A 15186-nucleotide genomic window follows, 5' to 3' on the forward strand; every position below is an offset into this window, starting at 1 on the left:
GCTCCACAGACACAGAAAAGCCGGAGACACATTCTCCTTCCCCAGACACACAGCTTGGGATCTCATTTCCCTTGTCCCAGCACACACGGCTGTTCACAGACAACTGCTTGGAGACTGGGGTAACTTCCTCCATAGGCAAGTCAATACCCCTGACAGACACAGGCACATTTCCTTCACTGTCACATTTCTCCACACAGGACACAGGTAAGGGACAGGGACACTCCTCTTCCACTATCCCTCCCTTCCCAAACTGCTGACTAGACAAAGCCATCAGCTCACAAGGCTGCCTAGGCTCCTCCAAACTTTCCCTACCAGGCACATGGCCACTCCCAATGGATAAGCTGCTGCTTTTTTCACTACACTGAGGTACTTCCAGCAAATCACAGTTACCCATTTCAGGTTCACTTCTACAAGCTGCACTAGCCACCAATCCATCACCTATCACAAATTTACCCTCTCCTTCCTCAGTTAGGTCTTTAACCTGACCATCTACTTTAATTTGCTCTTGAGAAACATTTTCCTCACCAATGAGATCTTTCTGCTCTTGATCTAACTCCAGATTCCCTTCTGGGACATCAGACAGACATTCAGAAACTCCACTCACAGACACACAGCTTTTTGGCACAGACAAACCTTTGGAGCAACCCACCTCAGGCAAATCATTGCTCATAATAGATACAGGTTTAAGATCATTCCTCTCCTGTGACTGGCTGTCTGGACTGAACAAAGCTTTAACATTTTCTCCAGTTAAAAGATCTTTAGGCCATAACTTCCTGACGCCAGCTATCACTGCATGCTGAGCCCCATTCCACTCAAGGTGGATTCTGGCTAAAGGCACATGGACCGTAAACTCATAGAGGATCACAACACTCACACTCTGATTCAGTAAATAATCTTCCTCTTTGACCAGATCTGCTTTAACAAGAGTGATGTTAGAAGCCATAATTTGCCCTAAACAGCTTTTTCCATTGACTTTTACACTCTCTATGAATTTTCCATTACCACTCCCATACATAGCACTGGCACAATGTATGGGGCCACCCTCTACTGAACCCACAGTAACAGTATTGACATAAAAGGTGGCATTGTTGGGGTACATTTAGTTACCCCCAGACAACTGCTCAGAGTTATACAACATACCAACATTGTTACAAACTGGCCTTTCAAGAGGATACAGTCTCTGCCGTTCTTCCATTGGTTTTTTGACTTGGAGCTGAAGTCTGGCAGTTTCTTGTTGCATCTTGTGAGTCTCCTGTTGCATCTGTCGAGTTTTCTCCTCAGCAGCCAGCAGCTCCAGATGCCCCTTACGAACTTTATCTTCTCTCTCAGCAGCCTCTTTTTCTCTCTCAGCAACCTCCTTCTCCAGCTGGGCCAAGGCTTGCGTCTCTTCCATTCGAATTTCTGCCAGTTTTTGCTCATATTCAAACCGCAGGCTGTCTCTCAAGGCTTGCAGTTTCCTTGCTTTTCCTGATGCTTTCTGTCTCATGGTCACTGATCTTTAACCAACCAAACTCTCAAACCCAAAATTCGAATTTGGATAGCGTGGGGTTCTGACCCAAAGCTTAATTGACCTGGTTCTGTGGATCCAAGCACGACTACGCCACTGTGACGGTGCGGTTCTGGCGGGACCCAACTGAGGTGCCAATTCAGGACCAATTGCTCAAACAGGGCAGTCACAGCCCTAGGCTGGGGTTTTTCCACCTTTAAGGCAAACCAAACCAGCCAGACAAAAAGGACTTTGGTCTCACCCCACTGGCTAACCACAAGTCACACAAGCAATTTCCTTAGACACCCCAGTTTCCCAGTATCACCACCAGTCCCACTCGTCCTGGGGATGAATGGTTATGAAAACCAACACCCCAATAAAAGAAAACGGTTTTCTCGATCCCAAAGGACCAAGCCCCAGACCCAGGTCAATATACACATCAGATCTTACCCACAAATCACGCTGTTGCCAATCCTTTAGAATCTAAAATCTAAAGGTTTATTTATAAAGGGAAAAAGGTAGAGATGAGAGCTAGAATTGGTTAAATGGAATCAATTACATCCAGTAATGGCAAAGTTCTTAGTTCAGGCTTGCAGCAGTGATGGCATAAACTGCAGGTTCAAATCAAGTCTCTGGAGAACATCCCCCGCTGGGATGGGTCCTCAGTCCCTTGTGCAGAGCTTCAGCATGTAGCAAAGTCCCTCCAGAGGTAGAAGCAGGATTGAAGACAAGATGGAGATGAGGCATTATTCGCTCTCCTATCGAAAGAGGAGCTCATCTGACTGTCACACAAGCCAGGCATGAGTCACACACCTTTTCACTCAATTTAGAATTCTGCAGGCAGCATATTTTCCTCTTACACTGAGGAAAAGGCATGAACGCTACAGCGATTAATGTAGTTATTAATGTAGCCAGTAAGGATACATTCGATGCAGTTTTTAAATGACTGATGGCACCAAAAAGGCACATGTCCAAAAATTATACTAGTGGGTGGGAGATGAAGCAAAAAAAGGGGGCAAGAACATAACGTAAGAACATAAGAAAGGCCGTACCGGGTCAGACCAAAGGTCCATCTAGCCCAGTATCTGTCTACCAACAGTGGCCAATGCCAGGTGCCCCAGAGGGAGTGAACCTAACAGGCAATGATCAAGTGATCTCTCTCCTGCCATCCATTTCCATTCTCTGAGGAACAGAGGCCAGGGACACCATTCTTACCCATCCTGGCTAATAGCCATTTATGGACTTAGCCACCATGAATTTATCCAGTCCCCTTTTAAACATTGTTATAGTCCTAGCCTTCACAACCTCCTCAGGTAAGGAGTTCCACAAGTTGACTGTGCGCTGCGTGTCCCCGGAGCAGTGACAGGGGCACAACCATCCCCGGACCAGTGACGGGTGCATAGGCAGCCAAGTCATTGGAAATAATCAAGGAGGAAGCCAGTGGAAAAAATGAATGGGGCCACTCTGGTTATCACCTTGGGGTCAGGGGCATCCTCTGTACCCCCAAACCAAGCCCCAGCCCCAGGTCAATATACACATCAGATCTTACCCACAAATGACACTGTTGCCAATCCTTTAGAATATAAAATCTAAAGGTTTATTCATAAATGGAAAAAGGTAGAGATGAGAGCTAGAATTGGTTAAATGGAATCAATTACATACAGTAATGACAAAGTTCTTAGTTCAGGCTTGTAACAGTGATGGAGTAAACTGCAGGTTCAAATCAAGTCTCTGGAGAACATCCCCCGCTGGGATGGGTCACTAGTCCCTTGTGTAGAGCTTCATTTCCTAGCAAAATCCCTCCAGAGGTAAGAAGCAGGACTGAAGACAAGATGGAGATGAGGCATTAGCCTTATATAGGCTTTTCCTGGTGTAAGAACCTCTTTGTCCTTACTGTGGAACATTACAGCAAAATGGAGTCTGGAGTCACATGGGCAAGTCCCTGCATACTTTGCTGAGTCACGAGGCGTGTCTGCCTTCTCTCCATAGGTCGATTGTGTAGCTGATGGTCGTTAATAGGCCATCAAGCGAACTTATCAGAGCTAACACCAACTTGTCTGCGGTGTCACCCAGAAGCAGAGCACAAATACAAAATACAGACAGTACAGAGCCAGTACTTATAACTTCAACTACAAAATGATACAGACATACAGACAGCATCAGCCTAACCACCAACCCATAACCTGGTCTTAGCCACCGTATATGACCACCTTTACCTAAGATTTGGTGCCACTACAGGACCTTGGTTGCAAACCATGTTCTACATGGTCCCAGTTTATATCAATAATGTCACACACACACAAACGAGTGAAAGCGCGCGCCTCACTCATCCAATAGGTCAATTTGGCACATTAGCCAGGAGGAAGCAACTCATGAGTGTTTTCGACCACAAACCCCATCCCTCCAGATTTGCAACCATCCCTGGACCAGTGACAGGGGCATAGGCAGCCAAGTCATTGGAAATAATCGAGGAGGAAGCCAGTGGAGAAAATGAATGGGGCCACTCTGGTTACCACCTTGGGGTCAGGGGAGTGCTCTGTACCCACAAACCTTACCTCCCTTTTCACGTATTCACACACAAACAAGGGACAGCGCCTCAAGCATCCAAAAGATCAGGGTTCGGCACCTGTCAGAAGAGCTGGGACGAGTCTTCATTTAGTCTCTCTCTCATTTAAAGTTTCGCATGGTGCCAGTCAGACAGTTTAATGTTTTTAGAAGGTCTCTTTTTATGGCTATAATATAGAACTAAACTATTGTTGTATATAAAGTATATAAGTTTTTTAACATGCTTAAGAAGCCAGGCTCCAACGGCCCGACCCGTCACGTGACTCCTCCCCCGCGCGCAGCGCTCCAACGGCCCTAACGGCCGGACCCGTCACGTGACTCCTCCCCCCCCCACGCCCCAACGGCCCGACCCGTCACGTGACTCCTCCCCCGCGCGCAGCGCTCCAACGGCCCTAACGGCCGGACCCGTCACATGACTCCTCCCCCCTCCCGCGCCGCGCTCCAACGGCCCGAACGGCCGGCCCCAACGGCCGGCCCCGTCACGTGACTCCTCCCCCCCCCCACGCGCCGCGCTCCAACAGCCCTAACGCCGGCCCCGTCACGTGACTCCTCCCCCCCCCCCGCGCCGCGCTCCAACAGCCCGAACGGCCGGACCCGTCACGTGACGGGCGGGGGGGTCCCTGTGCGGCCTCCGTAGCGATGGGGAGGGTCAGTGGGGGGGCCGGGAAACCCCCCGGGGGGGGAGGTGAGTGTGTGTCCGTGTCTCACCCCTGCCCCTCCCCCCTCCCGGCTCCCTGCGGCCCGTGTGCAGGGGGGGAACCGTCACTGCCCGGGTGCGCCACAGAGTCCTGTAAAATCCCCTCCCCCCCGGACCCTCCTCACACCGCCCCTCCCCCCCCCCGGGATCCCCTCTCACCGCCCCGCCCCCCCCCATCACAGCCACAGACCCCCCCGCGCTGGGAGTTTGTCTCCCCGCTGCCGGGGGTGGAGTCTGTGAGCCGTTTCCCCCCCAACTCTCAGACACGGATATAAAACATCCCAACCCCCCCCCCCCCCCATCATCAAGGGGCCCCACTGGTTGTTTAGCAGGCTTCCTGCTTCTGATGTACTTAAAAAACATTTTATTACCACCTTTGGAGTTTTTGGCTAGCCGTTCTTCAAACTCCTCTTTGGCTTTTCTTATTACACTCTTGCACTTAAGTTGGCAGTGTTTGTGCTCCTTTCTATTTGCCTCACTAGGATTTGACTTCCACTTTTTAAAGGAAGTCTTTTTATCTCTCACTGCTTCTTTTACATGGTTGTTAAGCCATGGTGGCTCTTTTTTATTTCTTTTACTGTTTTTCTTAATTTGGGGTATACACTGAAGTTGGGCCTCTATTATGGTGTCTTTAAAAAGGGCCCATGTAACTTGCAGGGATTTCACTTTAGTCACTGTACCTTTTAACTTTTGTCTAACTAACCCCCTCATTTTTGTATAGTTCCCCCTTTTGAAATTAAAGGCCACAGTGTTGGGCAGTTGAGATGTTCTTCCCACCACAGGGATGTTGAATGCTATTGTATTATGGTCACTATTTCCAAGTGGTCCTGCTATAGTTACCTCTTGGACCAGCTCCTGCGCTCCACTCAGAATTAAATCTAGAGTCGCCTCTCCCCTTGAGGGTTCCCGTACCAGCTGCTCCATGAATCAGTCATTTAAAGGAAACTTGTCAAAACTTGGATGATGAATAAAGGTATAAAGTTATTACTGCTCAGGTTCTTTAGAGACCCCACAGCTTCTAATAACCCAGGGGACAGGACTCCTTACCCAGCGAGGTCACATTCTCGTAGTTCTCCTGCATGACATCCCTGTAGAGGGCTCTCTGAGCGGGGTCCAGCAGAGCCCCCTCTCCCCTGGTGAAATACACAGCCACCTCCTCGAAGGTCACCGGCCCCTGAAAGAGCAAGAGTCCAACACTCAGGACCTGCTGCCCCACTCACAGCCCCACTATTCACGGAACAGCAGCACCAGGTAAATGGAGGCTCCGGGAGGCCCATGTTAACAGAGTCCCACCCCATCTTGCTTAGAGCAGCCAGGAGCCATCAGAGGGTAGAAAGAGAGAATCTGTGTGTCTCCCAGGTGACAGATGGAGGCAGGGTCGTCACATTTATCACATACCCACTAGCCAGAGCTTGATACAGGAGATGGGGCTGTCTCTGGACCATGCTGGTGGCTCCCTGGTAGGAATCTCAACACTCTCCAAATAAAATATATGGAAGAAAGGGGAAGTGAATAGTAAAGACTAGAAGTTAGAAGATCAGAATTGTAGAAAATTGGTAAGGGAAGCTATCTAGAGTGACCAGATCACAAGCCTGCAATATTGTGACACATTGGGGTGCCGTCAGCCCCGCCAATAGTCCAATCCCCACTCCTCCCAGGCTCCCCCCCACTGTGCCCCAGGCTCCACTCCCCTGTTCAGTCCTCCCCCCGCCCCACTGTGCCTTTCCTCATCCCCCAGCCTGCTGCTGGCTTGCTGCGTCCCTCCTCAGTCCCCACCCACCCCTCTCCTCATCACCCCCCCGCCCGCCACTCTCCTTTTCACCCCCCCACCACTCACCTATGGTGCCCACTTCCCGTCTGCCGGGTGGGTGCTCATCTGCCCCAGCACGACTCTCACCCCCCCTCATTCCACCCCCTCCCCCCGAGTCCCCACCCCTGCCCTGCCTCCTCTCTGCCTCCTCCCCCGAGCGTGCTGCATCCCTGCTCCTCCCACTCCCTCCCGGAAAGTCCAACCCACGCCAAACAGCTGTTAGGCAGCGGGAAGTACTGGGAGGGAGGGGGAGGAGCGGGGACGCGGCCTGCTGGGGGAGGGAGAAGGAGGCAAGGAGTGGGGAACTCGCCGCCTCCTTATCTGATTATTGGGACAATTGGTGTCCCGATCATACATCAATCGGGACGCGGGACAAAGGGTTAAATATCGGGACATCTGGTCACCCTAAAGCTATCAGAAATCAATGATCAATGAAAATAAGAGGGAAGTTTTTAAAAGTATATTAAGTACAAAATCAATCCTAACAATGGTAGTGGTAAATTACTAGATGGAAATGGCAGAATTATCAAAAATAATGCAGAAGAGGTAAAAGTGTTCAATAAATGTTTCTCTCCTGGATTTGGAGAAAAACAGATGAAGTAACTCATATCATAAGGTGTTGACGACGACACACTTTCCATTCCAACATTAACTCATGAGGACGTTAAACAGCAGCTATTAAAGTTAGACGTGTTTAAATCAGCGGGTCCAGATAACAAGAGTTTTCAAAGACCCGGTGGAGGAGCATGGTGGACTGTTAATGATTATTTTAATTAGGACTTGGAACGCTGGGGAAATTCCATAAGACTGGAATAAAGCTAATGCTGTGCCAATATTTAAAACGTGTAAAAGAGGTGACCCAGCTAATTACAAGAGTGCAGCAGCCAATACTGGATTTCATTAATAAAGAATTTAAGGAGGGTAATATAATTAGTGCCCATTAACAAAGTTTTAGACAACAGATTCGGTCAAACTAACTGGATATCCTTACTGGGTGAGATCAAAAGTTTGGTTGCAACTAATAGTATTGATGTAACATACCTAGACTTCGATAAGGCATATGACTTGGTTCAGCAGAATATTTTGACTAGAAAACTAGCAAGATACAAAATAATACACAGGGCATATATTAAATAGGTTAAAAACTGGGATTGTAAATGGGGATCCATGGTCGAGTGGATTTCCTTCTAGGGGGTTCCCACAAGGATTGGTTCTTGGCTCTGTGTTATTTAACATTCTTATCAATGACCTGGAAGAGGATATAAAATAATCACTGATAAAGTTTGCAGTTGCCACAAAGATTGGGGGTGGTGGTAACTAATGAAGTGTCAGTAGATTCCGGCTCCAGCACTGGAAGCCTGGGAAGTTTTCCCAGCCCTGGCTGAGGGGTTATTTCCTCTTCCACGAAGTTCCACTCCTATTCTTTAAAAGTAGGCCCCAGATTACACAAGTCTCAGCAGGTTTGTCACATCCTGTCCCCTCCCTTTCCCCACCTTAGATAGTTCCTGCCTCCCACCACCTGGAGCAGCTCCCACCCTCCTATGCATTTACTGCTCCTCTCCCTCCAAGCAGAACCCACCACCAGCTCCCTGATAATCCCTTACCTGAGCCAGCTCCATTGAAGCCATTTCCTTCCCCCTGGGAGGAGGGGATGATCTGGAGCGAAACGTGGACGTTATTCTGTAACCTGCCAGGGCGAGAAGGGCAAGGTGAGAAAATTCAGGTGGAGTTTTTGTCTATTCCACAAGCCGATTCCCCCAGGATGTTTCCCTGCTAATGGACATTCTAGGTTCTGCCACAATGTGAAGCACAGAGTGACCTTATCCCAGTACAGGCCTAGCCCCCTCCCACCAGGGTGTAACCCTCTGAGACAGGGTGAAACCCTCCCAGTAGCAGAGTCTCTTTGTTACACTTATCCAGATTGCGGACGATACCAAGCTGGGAGGGGTTGCAAGTGCTTTGGAGGATAGGATTAAAATTGAAAATGCTCTGGACAAACTGGAGAAATGGTCTGAAGTAAATAGGATGAAATTCAATAAGGACAAATCCCAAGTACGTCACTTAGGAAGGAACAATCAATTCCACACGTACAAAATGGGAAATGGCTGCCTAGGAAGGAGAACTGCGGAAAGGGATCTGGGGGTCACAGTGGATCACAAACTAAATATGAGTCAACAGAGCTACACTGCTGCAAAACAAGCGAACATCATTCTGGGCTGTATCAGCAGGAGTGTTGTAAGCAAGACATGAGGAGTAATTCTTCCACTTTACTGCGCACTGATTAGGTCTCAACTGGAGCAGTGTGTCCAGTTCTGGGCAGCACATTTCAGGAAAGATGTGGAGAAATTGGTGAAAGTCCAGAGAAGAGCAACAAAAATGATTAATGGTCTAGAAAACAAGACCTTTGAGGGAAGATTGAAAAAATTGCGTTTGTTTAGTCTGGAGAAGAGAAGACTAAGGGCAGGTCTACACTACGGTGGCGATCGATGTTGTGAGATTGAGCTATCGGGGGTCGATTTATCGTGTCTAGTCTAGACACGATAAATAGATCCCCGAGCACTCTCCTGTCGACTCCTGTACTCCATCGCCGCGAGAGGCACAGGCGGAGTCAATGGGGGAGCGGCAGCAGTTGACTCACCGCCGGGAAGACGCCGCGATAAGTCGATCTCAGTACATCAACTTCAGCTACGCTATTGTCGTAGCTGAAGTTGCGTATCTTAGATCGATCCCCACCCAGTATAGACCATGTATATATATAGACCAGGTTGCGTATCTTAGATCGATCACTGTTTTCAAGTACATAAAAGGTTGTTACAAGGAGGAGGGAGAAAAATTGTTCTTCTTAACCTCTGAGGACAGGACAAAAAGCAATGGGCTTAAATTGCAGCGAGTGCAGTTTATGTCAGTCATTAGGGAAAAACTTCCTGTCAGGGTGGCTAAGCACTGGAATAAATTGCCTGGGGAGATTGTAGAATCTCCATCGTTGGGAATCTTTAAGACCAGTCTGGACAAACACCTCTCAGGGATGGTCCAGATAATACTGAGTCCTGCCTTGAGTGCAGGGGACCGGACTAGCTACCTCTCGAGGTCCCTTCCAGTTCTGTGATTCCATGAACCAAAGGCCAGAGACGAGCAGAATCAAAGGAGTCACTCTGGGGAGTCTCCCTGTCACTGTCCCCAAGGCAGCTCTCTCAGGTTTACAAAGTTGTTGGATGCTCCAGCCTTTATCCAGTCTCTCATGGCAGTGCCCCTGTCCTGGGCTGGGCCTAGTTTTAGCTTTTGGCAAGCGCGACCCCGGGGGCTCTGAGACGGGGCCTCCTTGCCTCAGCACATCTTGTTTCTTTCTGTGGCTCCCCAGTGAGTCCAAGTGAGTAGATACTCCTCATACAGACTGTGAACATAAGAACGTCCCACTGCCTCAGAGCAATGGTCCATCTAGCTCAGCGGCCAGTGCCAGGTGCTTCAGAGGGAACAAACAGACCAGGGAACCATCAAGTGATCCATCCCCTGTCGCCCATTCCCAGCTTCTGGCAAACAGAGGCCAGAGACACCATCCCTGCCCAGCCTGCCTGTGACACTGGCATATGAGGTGTTAGCTCTTGCAAAAGCTCCCAAGTCTTAACTGAACAGGGACAAACGCACGGCTGGAATCAGTCTGGCTCCCCTGGGTTAGTCTTGTTAAAACAGGTATTAGAATTATAACAACGTGTTTAGTGTTTAGACTTTACTGAATGCTTGTGAGTTGCTGCCAGGGTTAATATCTGACTAGTTGCATTGTGAGGCTCTGTGGCTCTGTAAATCACCAGACAGGAGACAGACTTTACCTAGGTGAAGTGCTGACTGGCAACCGAACGCATTACACCCTGCCTGGCAGGAAAGGTCCATCCACACCAGATAGACTATTATGGGATGTTAAATAAGACAAATGACTGTTGTTGTGCTCTTGACTTCCCATTAGCTGAGTTCCCAGCAGCTCAGAGCACATGGCAGGAAGGGGGTAAAAACCCCCATACAGAAGGAACTGATGATCTGTCTGCTGCTTGGACTCTGGGGGGCAAAGTTTCAAAGGGGGAGGAGGCTGAAACTTGCACTCGAGACCCAGTAAACTCTGAAGGGGACTGAGATGCTCCCAGAAGTAAGAGGGGCCCAGATCCTGATGGGAGCTGTCCACATTTACTCCCCCCCCCCCCGCCATTTCTTTCTTTCATTCCTTTATTTACCCTTGTTTGCCGACAGTCGGCTCTTTTGCTGTTTCCCCTGGTGCCCCGAGAGAGGAAGAAAGTGCCCCGAGGCCTCAGCCAGGGGGTTGAGCCCTGACACACTAGACAGACGTGCCCCGTAGCACCCCTGGGGCAGGGGCCAATGGGACTCTCAGAGCTGCACCCCAGAAGGCCTGAGGCCCAGCAGCTGGGCACCAGTTTGAGGGGCTGGATGGCCTCTCCCTGGGGGCTGCCAGCAGCCCGGCACATGGAGTAGACACGGGGTGGCCTGGGGAGCAGGAAGCACGGCAGCGTCCCAGACAGCACAGCGAGAAGGGAAATGGAGAGGGGACGAGGGGCACCGCAGTGAACTCAGCACCCGTCCTGAAGGCCATTGGCAGAAAGTCGCCCTCTCCCTGGCCTAGGGGGGTTAGACAGTGACACAGAGATCCCTTGGCAAAGTGTCCCTTGGTCTTTGCCATATCCCCATCGTGACGTAGCTCCTGTCGGGGAGCTCTGCTGAGGCCAGTGGCATTATGATCAGAAGGTGACACTCTGAACACATGAGCAGAGACACACGGGGGAGGGTGGAGGATGAGGTAACATGGAGCCTACCAGGGTTGAACATGGCCCTACAGAGTGTGAGGAGCAAACTCCCTCTCAGCCTCTCCTCTCCCCCACCTCCCAGAGTCAGTAACTCTGATCAATCCTTCCCTGAAAGCTAAATACCCCAATATGTGAGACAGTATCAGCAAGACCAGAGTCAGCTGATGCTTTAGTGGCTGCAGAGCCAACCCCCTTGCCTAGCTGAGGGGAGTGAAGATCTGCAGTAAACGCAGGGCTGAGGCTGGGGGAGGGGGACACAGCTAATGGGGGACTGGGAGCCAAGAGGCCAGAGCCCATGAAGGGCTGGGAGCAGAAGTCCTCAGCACTGCGTAGAGGAACTTCCGTTTATTTTCCCCATTTACCATCCTGCCATGTATTTAGGAACTTTTCATTCCCATTTAAACACACTGGAGCTAAGCTGTGTTGATACATTTCCATTTGAAATGGTACAGTTTTAATTAGGTGCTTAATCAGATGCTTTTGCACCAGAAAGCAATCCGTGATTGACAGGCATTCATTAATTCACTTGACTGGTTGCTGTGCATCAATTTAAACAAATCCTACAGATGGTGTGAGCCGGTGTAAAAATATCAGGCATTAAGAAATGGAAATTAGCCATCGGTTCATCTCTCATGTGCTTATCTCATCATTTTAATTACATAGTTTGAAGGGACTGAACAGTAACACCAGGTTGTTTTATCAGCATCAGAGTCTGTTAGTATAACTGGTTGCAAGATTTCATTGGACATTGTGAACCAGCCGTCTTAGCCTTTGACTTTGAGATGACTAAATACAACCCAGCGCACGACTCCTGACAGACTGCAAGGCCTGGCCGGTGACATGCTCCCTAGAGAGCAAACACCGGACGAGCCCTTTCGCCCTAAAACGCGCTTCTGGCTCTTTGACATTGCTTTATCCGCCCCACCAGAACATGCTACGGGGACCAGGTCAGTACAAGTACCAGCGGGGGAGCCGTGTCAGTCTGGAGCTGTAAAAGCACCAAAGAGTCCTGTGGCACCTTACAGACTAACAGACGTTTTCGAGCATGAGCTTTCGGGGGTGAATCCCCACTGCGTCAGATGCATTTTACAGGTCATTACAGCAGAGCTTCACTAGGTACAGTTCTACCAGTTCTGAGCCAACATTTAAATGGTTCTGTTTGTTTGGTCTTTCATTCAGCTTTGCAATGATTAGATCCCATTTAAAAACTGGAACTGAAATAACCGAAGCAAGTTAAGAAGAGAGCGACATCGGGCACAGGAGGTGCGGGGGGGGAAACAATAAAGGGAAAGAACTGACTATGCAAAAAGGAACATCCCGAACGATCAGCGCCCCAGACCCCCGTGAACTGAATCCACCCCAGCCAGGCACATCAAGCTGGGCCCCTGAAAAATCACCCAGCCCGTCTGGCAGTGAATGCTGCATGTTCCAGGCAGAGCTACGGTGTGTGCGTCTGCTCTGCTGACGTCCTGCGTTGGTACTGTGAGGTCACTGTCCCCCCGACCACCGCAAGCCTTCAAACTGGGACATGGTGCACCAGTGCCAATCAGAGCGCACTCGTGTAAATTCTGTCTGTCCTAAGGGTTTGCACCAGTGCCTGAAACACCAGGGTGGCAGAGACCTTCAGTGCCCAAAACAGCCCTAGAACTGGGCTCTACTTCTAGCTCGGTCACGGACAGCCTGGGTGACCTCGGGCACGTCAATGTTTCTCCTGCCCACTTCAGTCTCTTTAACCAGCTGCCACTCACTGGGGTCTCCTCTCTGCAGAGCTGCTCACCACTCAGATCCGTGTGGGTGTCCCCAGAGCTAAGGCAGGTCAGCTCGGGAACAGTCTGACAAGGGGGCTGGCAGGCAGGACAAACCTCTGACAGAGATAATCCACACAGACCGGGCCCTGCCTCGGCAGGGAGAGCTGGACTTGATGACAGCTTGAGGCCCTACATGTCTAGGCTGCCCTACAATAGATACGTATGAAAACACAACATACAGAATAAAACCCACCACAACACAATGTCAGGCAATTCAGAGAAAAAAACACAACAAAAAACCCACACTCCACAGCATAAAATGACAATACAAAGGAAAAGAAAGCAACACAATTCTAACTAAGACACCCTAGGACAAAAGCACACAATGGAAAATAGCTCAACTCAAACCAACACAGCACAGGTACCAAACAAGCTGAGGCAAAACAATGCACCATAAAACTGCTACACAACATGGTGCAATCACAGTTCCAAACGGCACCATGCGAAACAGCTCAGCGTCAAACACAACACAGCACAAAAGAGAATTATTTCAGTGTAGGCCTGGAAGGGATCTTGAGAGGGCGTCTACTCCAGCCCCCTGTGCTGAGGCAGAACCAAGTATCCCTAGACATTCCCAGACTGGTGTATCTCTAACCTGGTCTTAAAAACCTCCAGTGAAGGAAATTCCACAGTCTCCCTTGGAAGCCAATGCAAGGCAAACACAGGCCAAAACAACACTGCACACACACACGCTGGGCCTGGGGTTAAGGGGAGAAGCAAGAATTCAAACAAACAATCTGGGTTCATTTCCCAATTTTGCCCCCTCCCAACTCGCAGGGTCCTACAGCCTGGCCCCAGCCCGAGCCCAGACACCTACACTGCAATTAAACAGCCCCTTCGCCTGAGCCCGTGAGCCTGAGTCACCTGGCCTGGGCCAGCTGGGGGGTTTTAGTGGCAGGGTAGAGATACCCTTAGTGTCTGTTCAGCACCTGTCACAATGGGAACCTGATCTTGTGCAGGGCTCTGCACTGACACTGACCAACAGGAGCCTGACCTCAGTCAGGGGCTCTGCAACTCCCAGCATTACAGGATCCCGGATTTTGTTTGAGGTCCCTGCAACATCTGACAAAATGTGGGGGCAGGATCTCTGTCGGGGTCTGTGCAGCGCCCAGTAGAGTATTGGGGTGTGATCTGGGTTGGGGTCAGTGCGGGGCCAGGCCCGATGGGGACACAGATCTCAGTCGGGGTCTCTGAAGTGCGCAGCACAATGGAGCCAGCAATCTGGGCCGCAGCCGTGCGCTGCCTGGCACAAGGGGGGCCGTGATCTCGGTCCAGGTCTCAGTTTTCCCTGGCACAACAGTGGGGTCTGATCTCGCTTGGGGTCTCTGCGGGGCCTGGCACAATGGGAGCCTGATTTCACCTGGTGTTGATGCAGGGCCTGGCACAACAAGTGCCTCCAAACTCAGTCAGGGTTTGTGTAGCGCCCAGCACAGTGGGGGACCTGATCTCAGGCAAGGCCTGAGCCCCGCTCAGTACGATAAGGGCCCTGACCTCAGTCACACACCTGGGGAGAAAAGCGGGAAGATTTCCAAGCATTTGAGATCAGTATTTCAGACCTGAGGGGGAAATGGGGCACCCACTAAATATTTGCCAATATAAGGGAGAAGCGCCAACATCGGGGGAGATCTTATGTCACCGTTCAACAGTTCAAGGGAAAAGGGGGGAAACGGGGGGGGTTATACAGGGATATTCAATCGACAGCAGAATGGGATGGTTTCCCCTTCCCCCACACTCACACGGCCGGGGGGGGGGGGGAGCCCTGGGTGATGTGGGTTTCACAGGGGACAGGAGGGGGCTGGAGCCAGAAGGTCACTGGCTGCGGGGTCTGGGAAAGTGACTAGCAAGCGGTGGTGGGGGGGGGGGCTGCTGGGTTGGGCAGGGTGGGGGAGGGGCTGGCAGTGGGGTTTGGGAATGTGACTAGCAGGTGATGAGGGGGGCGGGGGGGGCTGCTGGATTGGGGGGAGGGGGAGTAGCTGGGAGGGGAAACCGGGGGCTGGGCCGTCTCCATGGGGGGG

The 15186-nt window shown here is 50.6% G+C and overlaps 1 protein-coding gene across 1 annotated transcript in view; it reads right to left on the reverse strand.

Annotated features, from left to right (window-relative positions):
* The window catches only part of LOC123356631, an 871996-nt gene that overhangs the window by 829691 nt on the left and 27119 nt on the right, over nt 1–15186 (reverse strand). Inside the window, 1 exon segment of the mRNA XM_044999988.1 lies at nt 5757–5763. Within this exon segment, the coding sequence (XP_044855923.1) occupies nt 5757–5763 (7 nt within the window).

This window comes from Mauremys mutica, chromosome 26 (assembly GCF_020497125.1).
Source record: "Mauremys mutica isolate MM-2020 ecotype Southern chromosome 26, ASM2049712v1, whole genome shotgun sequence".
Classification (NCBI taxonomy): Eukaryota; Metazoa; Chordata; order Testudines; family Geoemydidae; genus Mauremys; species Mauremys mutica.